The sequence below is a fragment of the Marmota flaviventris genome, chromosome 9 (assembly GCF_047511675.1).
Source record: "Marmota flaviventris isolate mMarFla1 chromosome 9, mMarFla1.hap1, whole genome shotgun sequence".
NCBI classification, from domain to species: domain Eukaryota; kingdom Metazoa; phylum Chordata; class Mammalia; order Rodentia; family Sciuridae; genus Marmota; species Marmota flaviventris.
In genome coordinates this window covers 54,719,233-54,737,314 of record NC_092506.1, presented here as the reverse complement: position 1 = coordinate 54,737,314, position 18,082 = coordinate 54,719,233, and the positions used below count along the sequence as shown (strand labels likewise).

General features: G+C 40.9%; 1 protein-coding gene and 2 long non-coding RNA genes across 4 annotated transcripts in view; 2 read left to right on the top strand and 1 right to left on the bottom strand.

Moving 5' to 3' along the window:
* The window catches only part of LOC114098174 (uncharacterized), a 47,331-nt gene extending 32,544 nt beyond the window's left edge, over window positions 1-14,787 (bottom strand). The window contains exon 1 of the long non-coding RNA XR_011708562.1: window positions 14,719-14,787. This is a non-coding gene — a long non-coding RNA (uncharacterized lncRNA). The remainder of the gene's footprint in view (window positions 1-14,718) is intronic.
* Window positions 343-7,843, top strand: Eif3f (eukaryotic translation initiation factor 3 subunit F). Its single transcript, XM_027942288.2, has 8 exons — window positions 343-738; window positions 3,647-3,717; window positions 3,962-4,041; window positions 4,482-4,619; window positions 6,163-6,254; window positions 6,673-6,809; window positions 6,937-7,050; window positions 7,617-7,843. The coding sequence occupies exons 1-8, from the start codon at window positions 360-362 to the stop codon at window positions 7,692-7,694; spliced, it is 1,089 nt and encodes a 362-aa protein (XP_027798089.1). The 5' UTR covers window positions 343-359; the 3' UTR covers window positions 7,695-7,843.
* LOC114098173 (uncharacterized) lies at window positions 13,128-17,517 on the top strand. 2 transcript variants are annotated; one of them, XR_003583692.1, is made up of 4 exons: window positions 13,128-13,438; window positions 15,294-15,449; window positions 16,308-16,457; window positions 17,396-17,517. It is a non-coding gene; the product is annotated as an uncharacterized lncRNA (long non-coding RNA). The 2 variants fall into 2 exon arrangements; XR_003583691.1 differs by lacking the exon at window positions 17,396-17,517 and having other exon boundaries at window positions 16,308-16,733.
* Window positions 17,518-18,082: the final 565 nt, after the last annotated feature.

Genomic DNA, 18,082 nt, shown 5'->3' with positions numbered 1-18,082 from the left:
TATTTTTTTAGAGACACTTTGATCCCGTTTAAAACTAAACCAGGAATTGCTACCTTTGCGCTACTCTCTGGCTCCATCTAGCGGCAGCTATGCAGAATATGTTTCGTTGTTTCCTAACACGGTCCCAAGTTTATTAGGAACAATTTGACTTGGCTTTCACTGAGTGTGCATCGGACCTAAAACAAGAAGCACAAACTCCGGAAGACATTACAAACAGCCGGAAATTGTCGCGCCCCAAGAAGTGTCATTGGTAACCAATGGGCACCGACGCCTCGTTCACGTGGTACATACTCAGCCTATGGAGTTTCTAATACTCGCAAACTCACTCCCTTCCGCTCCAGGTTTCCTCTCTCAACAAGATGGCCACACCGGCGGTACCGGCAAGTACTCCTCCCGCCACTCCGGCCCCAACCCCAGCTCCGACCGTCGCTCCAGCCCCAGCCTCAGTCCCAACTCCCTCGCCAACGCCTGCTCCAGCGCCAGCTGCGACTGCAGCGCCGACTGCGGCTCCAGCTTCACCTTCCGACGCCGCGGCTACTCCCGCGGCACCAGGCCAGACCGCGTCCTCGGCGCAAGCCCCAGCGCAAACCCCCGCGCCCTCCCTGCCGGGTCCTGCTCTCCCAGGGCCCTTCCCCGGAGGCCGCGTGGTCAGGCTGCACCCGGTCATTCTGGCCTCCATCGTGGACAGCTACGAGCGACGCAACGACGGCGCTGCGCGTGTTATCGGAACTCTGCTGGGTGAGTGGTCAGATGTTATTCTGCACATCTCATGTTAACTGTTTCATCCCTCAATCCTCCTTCCAATCCACACTGATCTTTTTGTTACCTATTTCTCTGTCGCACTTTCCGGCTGCGATTTCTCTTCCCAGAGGGCTTGAACACTCCCCTCACGTGCCCGATCGATGTACTTCAAGCGACGAAAAATATAACAAGGAGTAGTTGTCATTTACTGAATAGCATCTGCCGAGTGACTTCCGTTTTTTTATGTGGTGCTGAGGATCGAACTCGGGTCCTGCCCGTGCTAGGCGAGCGCTCCACAGCCTAGCCACATCCCCGCCCCCGTTTTATTTTTTAATATTTCCAGCAGCATTTTATGGTAAGCCTCATTCTGCCAAAAATGAACTCAAAACTCCCAGTAGAAAGTAAAGTACCCTTGACTCCTTAAACCCAGTGACCATATCCCACCCCCCTCTTATCCAATGACTAAATGTCTTTGTTCTCCAGATGTTCACAAAGGTTTTTTTAACCATTTGGCAAAGGATTGGGAACAACTGTAAAAAGGTTACTCTCAACAAGTAAGCTGATTTGCCTGGAACTTATTTAGGATTTTGTAGTATTTTGTTTTCCTGAACTTAGCCTGATCCTCTGTCCCTCCATCTCCCGTAATATTAGTTCTTAATACAATAAGTACTGTTCAGCCCGGTGCCCTCTCTTATTTTACAATTAGATACAGTTTTATTATCTGTTTATAAATCTGTGTTTAGCCTTCAGATTGAAGACTATATCTTACCTGCCTGTGTTATAGATTTGGGAAACAAATATTTTCTGTTAAAGTGGTTTGTAAAACTGGAAAGACTAAAGAGGGATTGCTGATAATAAATGCCTTTCTCCAGAAGCTGCTAGTCCCATTAAATTCATTTCTATTCTCAGTGACTGCTTTCAAACCCCTTTGTAAGACTGCTCTACTTGAATGCATCTTTTTTTTTTTCTTATTCTTGACTTTGTAATAGGCCTTACACTGTAGAAGACAGTTGGTATATTGCAAATAAGACGAAGATATATAGATAGATTTCACCAAACAGTAGCCATGTGCCTTAAGGCAAACTGCTTAAAGTCTAATTCTTTCAGTGGCTGCTTCAACAGAGTTTTAGTGAGAACTCCATCATTACAGAAAGCATCTAACTGTGCTGATACACATCAGTTACAGGTGGTACATATCTACCACATCAGGCCCATGCTGTCCCAAGTGCTAGGGACTGAATTAGTCCCTAGTACATACATACATTCTCTGTCTCTGACCATGTAGCACTTTATAGAAACTTAAATTGATTCATTATCTTCTAAACATTATTTTTTCTCAAATCAAACCTTTATACTCTGCCACACATGCCTTCCTTGCTCTCCCTTATTTGTTTAAATTCCATCCTCAAGGTCCCTAGCAGAAATATTAACATTAATCTTCCATCCAATATACTCACCCTTACTCTATCCTTATCCTCCCACAATATGAAGATACTCTGTAAGTGCCCCATTGTAGACTTCTGCAGCAAATGATTTTTACATTACTAATATAGCATTTGACAGATACTTATCAAATTTTCCAAATTCACTGGAGCTATTTTAAGAGACAATCTTCTACCCAAAGTTTATGCTTAGTGCCCCAGTACTACAATGACACCCTAGTCAGATCAGCTAAATTTAGACCTTTAGATCCTTCTGAAAACTGAATCGTGGTACAGTGCTCTTGGTGTTAAGCATTTAAACTTTTATTAACAAAAACATTTTTAGGTCAGGGCCTGACCTAGAAAAGAAGCATAGAGTAAAAGATAGCAGAACTAAGATAGAACCCTGACAACTGGAGAAGTCCCTGGAAGAGCCAACAGAAATTTAGAAAGAGAAGGAAGAAAACTAGAGACTAGTGTCATATCCCAAAGAAAAGAAAGTATTTGTTGTTGATGATGATGAGGGGCTTTACCACTGAGCAACATCCCCAGCCCTTTTTATTTATTTATTTGGGGGGGGGGGGGCAGTGTCTCACTAAGTTGCTTAGGTCCTTTACTTGCTGAGGCTGACCTCAAACTTGCAATCCTCCTGGCTCAGCCTCCCAAGTGGTTGGGATTACAGATATGTACCACCATACCCAGCAAAAAGAAAGTTTTAAGATGAAGTCATCAAGTTTTTGAATGCTATTGAGACATCAGATATGATATCTATTTAGAGTTTAAGCACATAGTTTGAAAAAGAGAACAAAAATCAGTAAATTGCATTAGACAAACTCTAGTACCCACTAGCAACATTGAGGTCTCTGGTGGACAGGGAAGCAAAGCACTTGAGGCCTAGGGCAGGAGGTGCCAGTAGATTAGAAGAAAGTAGAAAAGTCAAAGAACTAGTTGCTCAGTGAGGTCAAGGAATTAGTGTAGTCGGATAGATGATATCAACTAGAAAAACAAAGTTTGTGGTAAAGGCTGACATATTTAAGGTTCACGAATAGAGGGTTTCTGCATGAGTTAAATAGAGGGTTTCTGATAGAGTTAAATTGTGCTGACAGTGTGAAATGAGGCTATATTATTGGCAGTAAAATCTTCTAGGTAGCTGTGCAGATTAAATTATCGGGCAAGAGTCTACAGGCTGAAAAATGAAGGCCAAAGAATAAAGGTCTAGGAAGGGCTGATAATAGAAAGTAAAAGAAAAAAAGGAAATCTTGTGAAGGAAGAATTAATCCTGTTTGGTGATAGAGGAAGGAGTTGATGATTCCAGAGTTTTAGTTATCTGGAGAATCCTGGTTCTGTTGATGCTGAACTTGAAGCCACTGAGTTGAATTACTGTTCACTGGCTTTGAAGGACCTTCTAAAGCATTTCAACAGTAGTCAGAGACTATTGGGAGCCCTAGAATTAAATAACGCATGGAGAATTCTCTTTTTCACAGGAACTGTTGACAAGCACTCAGTGGAGGTCACCAACTGCTTTTCAGTGCCACACAATGAATCAGAAGATGAAGTGAGTAGGAATTTGAACTGCCCCTCTGCAGTATGTTGCTGTGCATTTGTCAGGCTCCCCTCAGGGACCCTCCTGCACAATTTATTGTGCTTATAACTAGAGCTCCTACAGCCTAAGAGTTTCATTCCGTTGTATGTACTTCCCTGGTCTCTTCTGTCTATTGGGGCATGAAGATCTGTACTTTTTATTCAATTTTTCTATGAACTTCTAGCTTCTTAGCTTCCTTTCCTGCCTTCCCTCTTAGGTGGCTGTTGACATGGAATTTGCTAAGAACATGTATGAATTGCACAAAAAAGTCTCTCCAAATGAACTCATCCTGGGCTGGTAAGTTGGGGAAGGGCAGGGCTGGATGGAAAGTCTCTCAGTGATTGCCAGGCTCTTCTGCCATCAGAATAAAGCTTGTCTTCCCCTTTTAGAGACAAGAGTACTAAAATTGTCTGATCTCAAGAAGCTATGAATTGACTCAGGAGGCTGAGGCAGAAGGATCACAAGTTTGAGACCAGCCTCAACAACTTAGTGAGACCCTAAGCAATTTAGCAAGACCCTGTCTCAAAATAAAAAGCACTGGAGGTGTGGCTTAGTGGTTAAACACCCCTGGGTTCAATCTCTGGTCCTTTGAGATCAAAAATATTTATTTTGAATTTCAGTTTTGATTTGTAAGTCTTGTTCCATTAAGTATAACTACCATAGGGTTATTGAATACCCAGCCCACCATTGTGTTTGATGTTGATGCCATGAATCTACAACTATGTTCTATTTTCCAGGTATGCCACAGGCCATGACATCACAGAGCACTCTGTGCTGATCCATGAGTACTACAGCCGGGAGGCCCCTAACCCTATTCATCTCACCGTGGACACAAGTCTACAGAATGGTCGAATGAGCATTAAGGCCTATGTCAGGTGACCACAGAGTCTTGGGCCATAAGGGAATAAAAGGCTATCCAGCCCTCCCTAGATGACACCCCACCCTACCTCATGCAGGTTTAATTCCTTCACTGTGTATCTCACTGCTTCTTCAGGAAGCTCATTTCTTTCTCTTGGAAAGGAATTGGAAAGATTTCATTCTGAAGCAAAAACTGTCCCCATAATTTCATCTGCTAATCCTCCTGTACTCTAGATACCCCTTCCTCTTAACCAATTTTAAATGGCAACCCTTTAGATATTTGAGCAAGTTTTCACGTTTCATGTCATCTTGTCTAGAATAGGCAGTCCTCGCTTGATATTCTTGTGATTCATGTTCATTATTCTGGGTTACTCTTTAGTTGTCATTCCTAGGACTTACTATTTATGGATTAGTGGGTGACTGTCCTTATTTTTAACACATCTATTAGCCCGGGATTGTATGCAGTTTTGGTGACAGTAACATTACAGTGTTTACACATTGAATTTTCAGGCCATTAAAATGCCAGTTGATGGGGATTGTTGGGAAAGGCTCTAGTGGCTTACTGAAGACAGGTCTGCTATGAGAGTTAGAAGAATTGTACCTTGTGGTTAGTGAATGCCTTTGTTAGTGCATCTCATTTGCTGTTTCATTTTGTGATGTTTCTTTGGTGGGCAGGAGTCTGCAGAATGGCTACATGAGCATCAAGGCCTGTCATGTGATCATTGAGTCTTGGACCATAAGGGAATAAAAAGTCTGACACTCATGTAGCCAGTTAACTGTTGGGCAATAAGACAAAGATGGTGGGTGCCAACCCCTCATATACCAACTGATGTACCATTGAGCTCTAGCCACTGCCTAAATTCTAGTCTTTCCAGATAATTCATACTCCTCAAAATCCATTTGAACATATAGAGTCAACATAGTAAGGACATCACTTTTTTTTTTTTTAAGAGAGAGGGAGAGAGAGAGAATTTTTTTTTTTTTTTAATATTTATTTTTTAGTTTTTGGCGGACACAACAACTTTGTTTGTATGTGGTGCTAAGGATCGAACCCGGGCCGCACGCATGCCAGGAGAGCGCACTACCGCTTGAGCCACATCCCCAGCCCCAAAGACATCACTTTTAATAACTTTATTTGTAGCTTCCCAGTCTCATCCTGATGGACCAGAGTCTATTTGTTTTTTTCAGTGCTGATGAGAGGCTCCCAGAAAGACCTCTCTTGTCTCCATTTGCTGGGGGTGAGTGGGTGTCTCTGTAGCTGGCTCCACAGGGAAATTGAGAGTCCTATCCTTTCTTTGTTGACATTGCAATGTATGAAGTCATCCTCTAAAGGGACAGGCCAGTTCCAAAGGCTAAAGGTCCTTCTGGTGTATAGAATGAGCTAAGGGGAGAGATGAGTTTTGTTTCTTTGAGACCTCAGATTCAAGTGGTCCCTGCCATCTTGCCTCAGAAACTTGGAAGCAGTATTCTTGTTGTAAATGCTTTTCCACGCCAGGCTGGCTGTGGCAACCTTGCTGTCTAAACCATCTGTTTACCTTTTTCCTTCCCTTCCCTTCCCAGCACTTTAATGGGTGTCCCAGGGAGGACCATGGGAGTGATGTTCACACCTCTCACCGTGAAATATGCATATTACGATACTGAACGCATTGGAGGTGAGTAACCTTGCCATTCACTCCTTAAAGACTTAGGCCTTTTCAAGGGAGGGGGCTATTGCTCTCTAACAAGGTTGGAGTCCTTAAATGACTTGAAGAGATTGATTTAAGGTTTGTGATGGCTTGGATTTCAAGAATTTTTTGAGAAATCGTTAGAGGTGGGAAATTATCAACTAGAGACAACTTGACCATTTGTATGAGACCAAAAGCAATGATTAGCTTACTAGGTAGAGGAGCTGAGCTCCCTCCAAAGGAAAGAAAGCCAATAAGGACTGAGCAGGGAATTTGGAGAGCCAAACAAGTCCAGAAGGGGTTCAGGGAGGGTTATCAGATTAGTTAGAGACCATCTCCTTCCTAATGGCATGACTAAATTCCCTCTGTCTCTTATTGTCTACCCCTACCCAACCCACTCCCACAGTTGACCTGATCATGAAGACCTGTTTCAGCCCCAACCGAGTGATTGGACTCTCCAGTGACTTGCAACAAGTGGGAGGAGCATCAGCTCGCATCCAGGATGCCCTGAGCACAGTGTTGCAGTATGCAGAGGATGTGCTGGTAAGAGGGAAAAAGGAGAAACACGGGAGGGGACAGAGCTCCACCTTGAGATCACCGAAGGATCTGCTGATAAAATGACAGTGCCCAGTGGTGAATATTAACTATTCCTTTTTACTTTGGTGCTTAGTCTGGGAAGGTGTCAGCTGATAATACTGTGGGCCGCTTCTTGATGAGCTTGGTTAACCAAGTACCCAAAATAGTTCCTGACGACTTTGAGACCATGCTCAACAGCAACATCAATGTAAGTGCCAATCCTGGGCCTCTGGAAGCCTGCCTCTTCCTTCTACTTCAGCATAGACACAACTGTGAAAGGAGTTGGTGGGGTGGCTCAGAGTAGGATATAAGGATATAAGCTCCACCTTTGGCCACCTTGCAGACCAGGTTGGAGGGAAGGAAGGGGTAGTACACATGTTCAGAGGATCTCATCCTTCTGCTTCTTTGATTCCATTGTCTTGGGTACTGCTGATACTACTGTGACTTGTTGTAGATTTACTATAGAAAGAAATACTAAAATTCAAAGATAATGAAAATGCAGTTTCTTATTTTCCCCATTTTTGTTTATAGACCCCGCCCCCACTCCTCTCTCAGTCTTCCACTTGTGAATCTTACCTAAAGCACTGCTAGTCTGTAAGTGCATTGGTAGAGAAAGGAAAGTATCTCCAAGCATTTCCTTCCTGTCTTCCATGTTTGACTCCTGCTCAGTCACTCCCAGCTGTCATTTATCCAGGATTGTTCTCACACCCAGTGTCCACAATAGCTGGCCAGACCCGCCATTGTGCTCACTTATATTTATTCTTTGTCTTTTAGGACCTGCTGATGGTGACTTACCTGGCCAATCTCACACAGTCACAGATTGCCCTCAATGAGAAACTTGTAAACCTGTGAATGGGCCCCAAACAGAACTCCTGCCAGTCTGACTTTCTACCCTAGGACTCAGGATGAAGTGGAGGAGAAATGGTTTCTTTGTGGTCTTGAGTCACACTGAGTCAGTCAGCTGCTTGTGACTCTGAATAAACATAGCTTACCTTTTGTAATTGAGTTTCATCTGATGTGAGTTTATTGCTGGGTGGAAGGGAAGAAACTATTCTAAAGCTTACATTAAAAAGCACTGTAGGTAGAAGTTGGTTATGTTTGAATGACTCATCATCAGTAGTTGTACGCACTGCCCAAGTGCCATTTTAGCTTCTCGGCACACTAGTTTTACAGTGGCATTTTCTTATCACTCTTTTTTCTGTGGTCAGAATAGTGATGAGAGAGAATAGAATAGAAAAGGGGAAGAGACAGATTTCTAAAAATTTGAGAAATGAGCTTAGAAAAGAGAGTTGAAAGAAAATTAGATGGTAAAACAGTCCAAATGCATCAGTAGGCACAATAAATAAAAGGATTAAATTAGCCAGACGGGGGAATTTGAATAACAAAACAAACCCCCATATGCAGTTTACAGAGACATTTGAAACAAGAACACAGAAAGTTGTCCTGTGTGGTAAATAATAGTATGGATGGATCTTAATGTTGAGTAAAGAGCTAGTCTCGGAAGACAGTGCATAAAGTTCAAAAACAAGTGAAACTAAACTGTTATTTAGTAATATACATAAGGTCAGTTTTTGTTGCCTCTGAGGTTAGATTCCCTGCACAGTTCATAACATTTCCATCAACCAGTCAGTAAAACAACCTTGCTTCATGTGCATTTATGTTTTAAAGACCTCTCATTTTGAGATACACATATGCACTCTTTTGCCTCTTGCCATGTGATACTCTGTGCAGCCTGGGGACATTGTCAGCAAGAAGGCCATCACAGATTCAGCTCCTTACCTTGCACCTACAAGACCATGAGCCAAAATTCACTTGTTTTCTTTATAATGTTAAAAAAATTGATATAAACTCAGGGCCAGAAACTTGAATACTTGAATGAACCTTATCTCACATGTGTGTTTTCTCCAGAAGCCACATAACAACACTTTTGCACTAAGAATGCTAGACAACATGCTTGGAGGACATTTTAAGCAGCAAAATCAGCAGACAAAAATACAAACACATGCCAGGCCACAGTAGTGCATGTCTTTAATCCCAGTGGCTCAGGCCGCTGGGGCAAGAGGATCACGAGTTCAAAGCCAATCTAAGTAACTAGGTGGAGCCCTAAGCAACCCAGACCCTGTCTCTAAATAAAATATAAAGGGCTAGGAATGTGGCTTGATGGTTAAACATTCTGGGTTTAGACCCCAGTACCAAAAATAAATAAAGATATAAAGTAGACTGAAAAGAACACTTGTTTATGAGAGCTGAAATAGCTGATTTTCACCTGGAAAATCATGAGGCACCTCAGATTTTCTCCATTCTAAACATATTTATAAGTGAATGCAAAAGTGCTGATTAGAGCTATAAATCAATTTTAGCAAATGGTGAACTTTCAGATACAGAATCTGAACAGTGAAAATTGACTATGTAAAGTTATGCCACTTATATATGATGTATATGTGATAAAACTGAAAAGCAGAGAATGATGAAAAAATTTGCAACCAGGTGCGATGGCACACACCTATAACCCAGGGAGTTGGGAAGCTGAGGCAGGAGTACTAAGGGTTTGAAGCCAGCCTGGGCAACTTGTCAAGACCTTGTCTCAAAATGAAATTTTAAAAAAAGGATTGGGGATATAGCTTGCAAACAAAACCCTTGTATTAAAAAAATCATAGTAGTGAGTGTTCATCTTGGAGGGGAAAGAAAGCAAAAGGAGGCAGATAAGTAGTGTAAGTTATTGACAATGATCTAGTTTATTTATTTTTTGTTTTGAGGTGGTTTGTTGTTTTCTTTTGTTTAATTCAGCGGTGCTCTACCATTGAGCTACACCCCCAGTCCTTTTTAAAATTTTGTTTTGAAACAGGGTCTTGCCAGGTTAGCAAGGCTGGTCTTGAACTTGCAGTCCTCTTGCCTCAACCTCCAGAACAGCTGGGATTATGAGTATGTACTACTATGCCCAGCTATAATGATCTAGTTTGAGATTGGACAATAGGTTCATGGGTATAACTAGTCAAACAAACTAACAATGACAGTGTGGTGTATTTATCATTATTATTTAGCCTTGTTCTAGATTGATTATATTTAATCAAGAAAAACATTGATGTTAAAAATATAGTGAAAAAGAGGAGGATTTTTTTAATTATTATTGCCCAATTAATATTGTGGAAGAAAACTTGAAAATGCCAATAAGAAACATAAGAAGCAATCATTTGAAATGAAAAAAAAAATGGAAAGGGAAGAATCATTTGAAGGCTTATCACATTATTCAATAATATCAACATTGTTTTAAACTGTGTCAGTTTTCCCTAAGTTAAATTACCTATTTTTCATAATTCCAGTAAAGTACAAAGGTATCTTTTTTATTTGGGCAAGCTGTTTTTAAATGGGAAAATAAAATGCCCCTTTAATAATCCTTTCAACAAAGAAAAATTAGTCCTACCAGATAAAAAAAAAAAAAATATATATATATATATAACCAAACTACATAACTGAAGCAATATGGTACTGGTACATAAAAAGACAAACCAAATAGGCAAATAGATCCAAAATGCACATACAATGTTGATGAAAACAAAAGAAAAGGAAACTCTTGAACACTGTTGGTAAATTAGTACAATCATTATTAAAACAATATGAGTCCCTCAGAATATTAGTATGGTTACCATGCAATCCAGTAATTGCCCTACTGGTTATATGTCCAAAGAAATGGAATCAAGTGTCCATCAAGAAATGAAATGGATGAAGAAAATACAGTATATAAACCCAGTGTAATCTCACTTGTGACAGCATGGGTGAACTTAAAAGATGTGCTAAGTGAAATAAACCATGTAATACCACATGTTCTCACATGTGGAGCAAAGAACTTTGAATTCACAGAAGTAGAATAGAAGGTTGATTCCATAGGCTCAGGGAAAAGGTACATAGGGAGCTGTTTGTCAACACTCAGAGGAATAAGTTTTGGAGACCTATTGTACAGTGTGGTGACTACTTAATGTATGCTTAAAAGTTGCTAAGAGATTAGACCTTAAATCTTAAGTATGTGAGGTGATGGACATATTAAATAGTTTAATTTAATCCTTTCACAATATATACATGTTTCAAATATCACATTAGCCCCGGTGTAGTGGTACACATCTCTGGTTCCAACTACTCAGGAGGCTAAGGCAGAAAGATTGCTGGACAGCATAGAAACTGCCTCAAGAAACAAAAGTAATTATACACCATTAATATGTATCATCTTTGTCCATTTGAAAATGTATATGGGAACTTTAGAATATGATAAAGTTGCTTTTTCAAATAAGTAAAGATGGATTAGTTAAGTAAGTGGTCATTTGGAAACAATTGATTCCTGTTTTATGACTTGCACTAAAGTTATTCAAAATGGGCTAGAATGCTGTGGTTTGAATAAGGATTGTGTTGCCTTACCATGAGTCCAAGCAATGTACCAGTGGATCAGGGACTGAAACCATGAGCTAGAATAAACCTTTCCTCCTTTTTGAGTTGATTATCTCAGGTATTTTGTCACAGTGACAGAAAATAACACAATGGAATAAAAATTTTAAGTATGAAAAGAACATGTAAATATGAGGAAAAGAATAGAGGAAAATGTTTTATTTCCTACAAATTGAGAATCCCGGAGTATTTTTAAAAAGATTGGGGGGTTGGGGTTGTGGCTCAGTGGTAGAGTGCTCACCTAGTATGCTTGAGGCACTGAGTTTGATCCTCCACACCACATAAATGTAAAATAAAGATATTGTGTCCACTTAAAAAACTAAAAAATATTTTTTAAAAACCCAAAGATTGATAAAGTCAACATCTTTAAAAATCTTACTGACAAAATGCACATGTACATAAATAGTCTATACAAATATAGAACTGGGGAAAATCTCACTTTTAAAAATATAAAACTACCATAAGATGACAGTTTTATTTATCAAATTGAGAAAGGGGAAACAACCCAGGCATGCCTTGCTGATGGGAGTGTAGTCTTCTCTGGAGGCCATTTTGAATTTGTATTTGACAAAATTAAAATGTACCTACCCTTAAGCCAGAAATTTCACTTCTGCTTATATATTCTACAGATAAACTGGCTTGATTGTGACATAATATATAAATAATTGTTGCAGTATTTTGTTATAATAGCATAAAAATTGTGGTCAACCCAAATGACTACTACCTGAAGATAGAGTAAAACATATATGTCCGTAAAATATAATATTATGCAGCTGTTAAGAAGGAGACAATTCTCTATGCATTAATATGTATGGTATTCAAGATGTAGTAACTGAAAAAAAAGGCAGGAGAAAATGGTATCTATAATTTATTCTTATTACATGCAGGAAAATAAATGGTAGTAATGCCTAGAATATTTGTGAAAATATATTCAGGTAACTGCTGTCAGTGGCTGTGTTGGGAGAAGGTACTGGATAAAGCACAAGGAGTGGAGAGATTTTATTTTTTATACTTGTATACCAAGTTTATCTAATACTTTTCAAAATATAAAAATGTGAAAACAATACCTTTATGCAATAAAAAGGAAACATGCTAGTGAATGATCAAATCAAATTCAGGGTATTGACTTGGGGGAGCAAAGAAGGAAGAGGAGATGGTATTGGTTTCAGCTATATCTGTAATGGCTTTTCTTTTAAAAATTGGAAAACAAGAAGTAAATATAACACAATATTATATCTTTATAAAGCTATGCAGTGGATGCATAGGTACTTGTTATATTACTTTTCATAATTTTATGCAAGCGTATTTAATAATAAATGCTTGTTTAAATATTTTAGGACCAGCATGCAAAATTCAACCTTCCCCCCTTTCCTTAGAGGCTACTCAGAACTTGGTAGACGCTGATCCTTTTCTTTTTTTACTCAAGTCTGTAACTAACCCCCTCAACTTCCCAGAGAACTTGCTAGACTATTTCCCCAATTAGAACCTCAAACTAATAGGCTTTATTTTCCTAATTATAGGATGAAGAACTGGGACCCTTACTATCTCTCAGAGCATGTAACTTGTTCAAGCCAAAGGTGACCAAAAGCAGGATCTCTTCTAGAATTGAGACTGTAAACTGCTAGAGAAGTCACTGGGGAAGGTGAAATTCACTGGAGAGGTTAAATGAGCCCCTTAGAGTAGAGCTTAAAGGGTGGCCCAGAGATACACCTGGCAGTGACAGTAGGCTAAGCAGGGCAGAGATAGGCTGTGGCCTGTCCTGGTGAAGAAAATGATAAGGGAGTGTCTGCCAAGTACAGATAGGGATAGGATGGTCTGTGAAGCACAACAAGCCAGGCAGCTTACGAGGACCCCTAAAAGTTTTGAAGAGTGCCAGAGGTTCTTGTCAGGACAGTTGCACTAGTGGCCATCTGGAAAATGGATTTTAGTGGTCTAAATAAGCAGCAAAAGTGTCTTGAATTAGCAACAAGAAGCCCTGGAAATGGAGAAACATGAAGGCAAGACGAACTTGCCACTTGCTCTGCCTGATGGTTCTTCATACCTTCCTACTCCACATTGGCTGGAAAGTGGAAGCAGTGAGCGGTGAGAACAGTTAAGGCTAAGATGGAATGTCCACAGGCTGAGGGAGAAAATGGGACGATCCTTCAATACCTATATCTAAGGTACTGCTCCAGAGTCGGCTAACTCCCCTCCCCACCCTGCCTGTCCACACTATCATGCTAATTTCCCTCTTCAGGGCTCTTCAGCAGTTTTACCCAAATCTGTAACTAACCCCCTCAACTTTCCAAAGAACTCCCTAGCCAGTCATTTCCCCAGCTAGAACCTCACACTATAATAGGCTTTATTACTCAAATCATCCTCTGACCTGAGCTACCTAAATTAATGGATCCATTCAACCACTCCCACAACCATGCCAAACATCCAGCCCTTCCAAGTCTTGTACCCCCCTCTACTCCATTTCTTACTCTCTTCTCTACAGAAGTTGTTCAGCACCAGTTAACCAGTGTCTATGAATTTGATTTGATAGTTGCTGTTATGGAGAACAATAGCTTCATAGGCATAAAAAGTATATTCCTGTACCTTCCCCAGTGGGCTCTGATTTACAGCAGATCACAAGAGTGGGAATCCTTATCCAATGGATGGGCTGACAAAGTGATCTCATAGAACTCTGACCTCATGGGCATCTTGACTGGCATGTGAGCAAGGCTCTGCTGGTGTCCCCAAAACATCAGGGCTTTGCTCCTAAGAGACCAGAAAAATCATGAAAAGCCAAAACAGAGGAATCTCTAACAAGGACCAGAAAGCTATAAACTTTGTGAAGAATGTAGTACACAGAGTTCTGTGGACCCTAAAGGGGAAGCAAGTGTAGGGTTGTACTGGATTCTTGCTCTGGTCAAGGATTGAATAAGTAAGTTGAGTGTTCCCTGCCATGAGGCAGGAGAACAGGAAACAAGGAAATGGAGAAACCATTTCCTTCCAACACCTACACAACTGCCAACAACAGCACCAACAAACCTCATTAGTCCTTCTTGGAGTATAAAGGAATCACTTCTTAACTGCAAATTTATTTGACACAGCATCTATAACATTAGGTTCTTGACATATCTAATGACGAAATTAGCATTTCTCTCACTAGCCATTATTAGCTATTCCAGTAGTGTTCAAACAGGCCCCAAGTTGTTTAGGATAGGAATCCAGTTGCTTGTAACTGCCTTGCTTCTTAATGTGTAGGAATTCATGTACACTCAGTAACACAGGGCTAACAAAATTCCATTCATCCCCTCCCCCTTTCCCCAGTGATACCTCCCAGGAGGCAGTGAATTCTGTCTCCTATGGCAATGAATTATATCTGTCTCATGATGGTGAGTCCAATCTATCTTGGTCTGTCAGTCTTAAGATGGCATTTTTAAATATCATTGGAGTATCTTAGCTCTGTACTTACCATTTTGTTCCAAGATGATAGTTACCACTTTTATCATGTTCACTCTGTTTCATGGTGTTGATCCTTCTGTCCTCTATAATGGGCTAACAGTCCTATAAGAAGCATCATTATGTGGCTGAGGTTTTCTCAGTTATTACCACTAGAGGGAACCCTTATGTCACATATAAGCCTCTGAATGCCACTTTCTTATTTTCTAGGGGCCTGAGCACTTTTTGTTGTTGTTGTTTTTAACTTTTTAAAAAAATTTTATTTATTTATTTATTTGTTTGTTTGTTTATTTTTATGTGGTGCTAAGGATCGAACCCAGGGCCTCACACATGCTAGGCAAGTGCTCTACTGCTAAGCCACAACCCCAGCCCCGCCTGAGCAGTTTTCTAAGGGCCTGCCTACAATAAGTACCTTTACCTTTGGAGACCCTGGAAGAGTGCAAAATGAGTGACCAAAGCTTCTGGAGATATTTCCCCTGGCCACCATTGAGCCACAGAATGATGAAGCCAAAGTATCTTCTTCTATCCCCACCCCAAAGTCACTCCAAACAAGCGTGTATTCTAATTCTAAACTTGGTTTGGAAACAGTGTTGAGTAAGTCTCCTAGGATCCACTCCCCTTCCAATCTGACTGAAACCTACAAGGCCCTCTGAAGCTGCAACTTCCCAGGAGCAATCCTGCCCAGGATCTGACTGTCAAAATGAGGTTTCTGGAGATTTCCATTCAAGAAAAGGATGGTGTGGAGTAAGTACATGGCCTTGGGGCCCTTATAAAACAACTTGGCCTTTCCAAGTGGTACTAGAGTTTGGGGCAGGTAATTGAGAACCTCTTACCAAATTCTGGTGATTGGCCAAGTGAGAGGTACAAGATAGGATCAGACCCAGCAGTCCGAGTAAAATTGTGAAATTGGGAATGCAAGAGATGGACTGAAGTAAGGTTAACTGAGAATAGAAGTCCAGGTTTAAATATAAATTTAACTGTATGGGAACACACTTAGTTTGGGTCCCCTGAAAGCAGCACATGTAACAAGAACTGGGGGCAGAGGGGCAGGGGAATAGTGTATGTGCAAGGTGATCTGCATTCAATTCTGTGGCAGCCAAAATAAGTACCACAAACTTGATGGCTTAATACAACAGAAATTTCCTTTCTCATAGTTTTGGAGACTAGAAATCTGAAATTTAAGTATTTGCAGAGCTCTATTGTCTCCAAGGCCTTCTGGAAGAAGATCCTTTCCTACCCCTTCCAGTTTCTGGTAGCTTCAGGCATTCCCTGGCCTGTAGCTGTAGAACTTGTACCTCAACCTCTATTATCACATGGTGCTCTCCTTGTGTGCCTGTGTGCAAATGTCCTTCTTGTAAGGTCTTTAGGATAGGAATAAGTCATATTGTATTAGAGCCCATCCTAATGAGCCCTTATTACTGTGATTGCATCTGCAAAGACGCTATTTCCAAATTAGGTCACATTCACAGGCATCAGGGGTTAGGATTTCAACATATCTTTTGGGGAGACACAATTGATCTAAGAAGCAAAAGTGAATGGAGACAAGGGCAAGAGAAACCTAATGCAACTTAAAATATTAAGCTGTTATCTCTGCTGCAACAGGGACTCAGTTCCACTGAGGAACCTCCAAGGAGCCATGTGAAATACCCTTCAGAATTCTCCCACTGAAGTCCTGGAAGGCATTTAGCCAGTCCCTCGCTGGTTGAAGATTTCTGAAGAATGTTAACTTTCTCAGACAGGCTGCATCTGCAGGTGGGCTGGATCCTTACCTAGCTAATTAAGGGAGCCTGCTATGGGATGTGAGCAATGTGCATGGACTATCCTTCACCACTGCTGCACTTAGGTCAGAAAGGGATCACAAGTGTCTGCAAAGTACACCCCTCACATTGCTCAGGTCTATAAATGCCCCCCAGTAAATCTAATCTCTCACCGACTCTTAAAGGCTCTGGTCAGCTGCAAGCTCTTGAAAAAAAATTTCAACAGAAATAAACTGTAGTCTCCTGGAGCAACTAGTCTTCAGTCACAATACTCATCAGCTTTCTTTCCCTCCACCTATTCTAGATTTCTCTCAGTCCTGGTCAACACTAAAGCTGGTCTGGATTGCTCATCCTGATAGTCTGAGTTCTTGTTTAGCCATTGTCATGCTTTGTTGACAGTGATTTCATATTCACTGTTATCACCAGACCTGAAAGGACCAAGAGATGGTCCAGCACCAGTTTCAGAATAATCCTCCCTAGCCCATTATGCAATAACATCCTTAGCTCTAGACAACCGGGATTAATTGCCCTCTTCGATATGGTAACTCTTTTTTTACCTAATAGTCCATTGACATTGGGAGCCCAACCAAAGTGTCCCAGCAGGAGATTCAGCTTCCTAAGCAAACCAGTGTAAGACTGTGTACTGGGAACCAAGGTTTTTAATCCAGCAGAATCAGTTACAGAAATGGGAAGCACAATTTCTGCAAGGAGCTGGCTGAAGTGACAATGAAAACACACAATCCTACTTCCATCCCTTGGTTACTCTGGCCCTGTATATTCTAGGGAGGAACACAGCACTATATGTTGTCTGATCATTTAATGCATACATTTCATCCCAGAGGACGGAGACCAGTCATCTACTGTGTCATCTCAAAGCTGGTTCCTCAGCTGAGCTTTAATCAGCCATTCCCAATTTCTACCTTTTGCTTCCAGGTGATGCAGGATATGGGAAGACCCGTTGTTTTAGAAGACCATTGTCACAACCCATTAACCATAAAATAGGCTCCTGAGCTAAGACTTTATTATGCAGATCTATTAACCATTGGGGAGGCATTCTGAACTTGGAAAGTGGAAGATAAACCTATATTAAGAAAAAGTTTCAGTAAAGATAAATTTCTTCCCTCTCCATTGTGAAAGGATTCTGATGTAATTAACTTACTACCAAGTGTGAAAGCAGTCTTTGCACAGAATGGCACCATAAAGAGGATGAGCAGGCACACTCTGCTCCTGTAGGCTGAGCATTCAGCAGCAGCAGCAGGTAGGTCAGCCCTGGTGAGAAGAGTTCTGTTGTTGGGCCCAGGTAAAGTTTTATTCCTGCCACATTCCCACTTCACTTGTGAGTCCAAAAATTTAGTTGGTTAAGAACAGAAACTGACTGAGATCTACTAGATAAGTCATTGCATATACCCTGTCACTAAGTGCCTCCTCCACAGCAGATGCTTTCTGATGGGCATTGACATGAGACACAAAGATCTACACAATCTGATACCATTCCTACTAGTTCATCCATATGTCTCCTCCCCAGACTTCTTTATCCAATATTTCAATCTTTATGCAGGCCTCTGACCAACCAATCAGGTATATGAGTATTCTGACCTCAGATCATGCCTCCCTTCCTAC

Coding starts and splice junctions, on each gene's coding strand:
- Eif3f (XM_027942288.2), top strand. CDS start 360: ATGGCCACACCGGCGGTACCGGCAAGTACTCCTCCCGCCACTCCGGCC. Junction 739..3,646: donor TGTTATCGGAACTCTGCTGG/GTGAGTGGTCAG, acceptor TCTTTTTCACAG/GAACTGTTGACAAGCACTCA. Junction 4,042..4,481: donor AATGAACTCATCCTGGGCTG/GTAAGTTGGGGA, acceptor TCTATTTTCCAG/GTATGCCACAGGCCATGACA.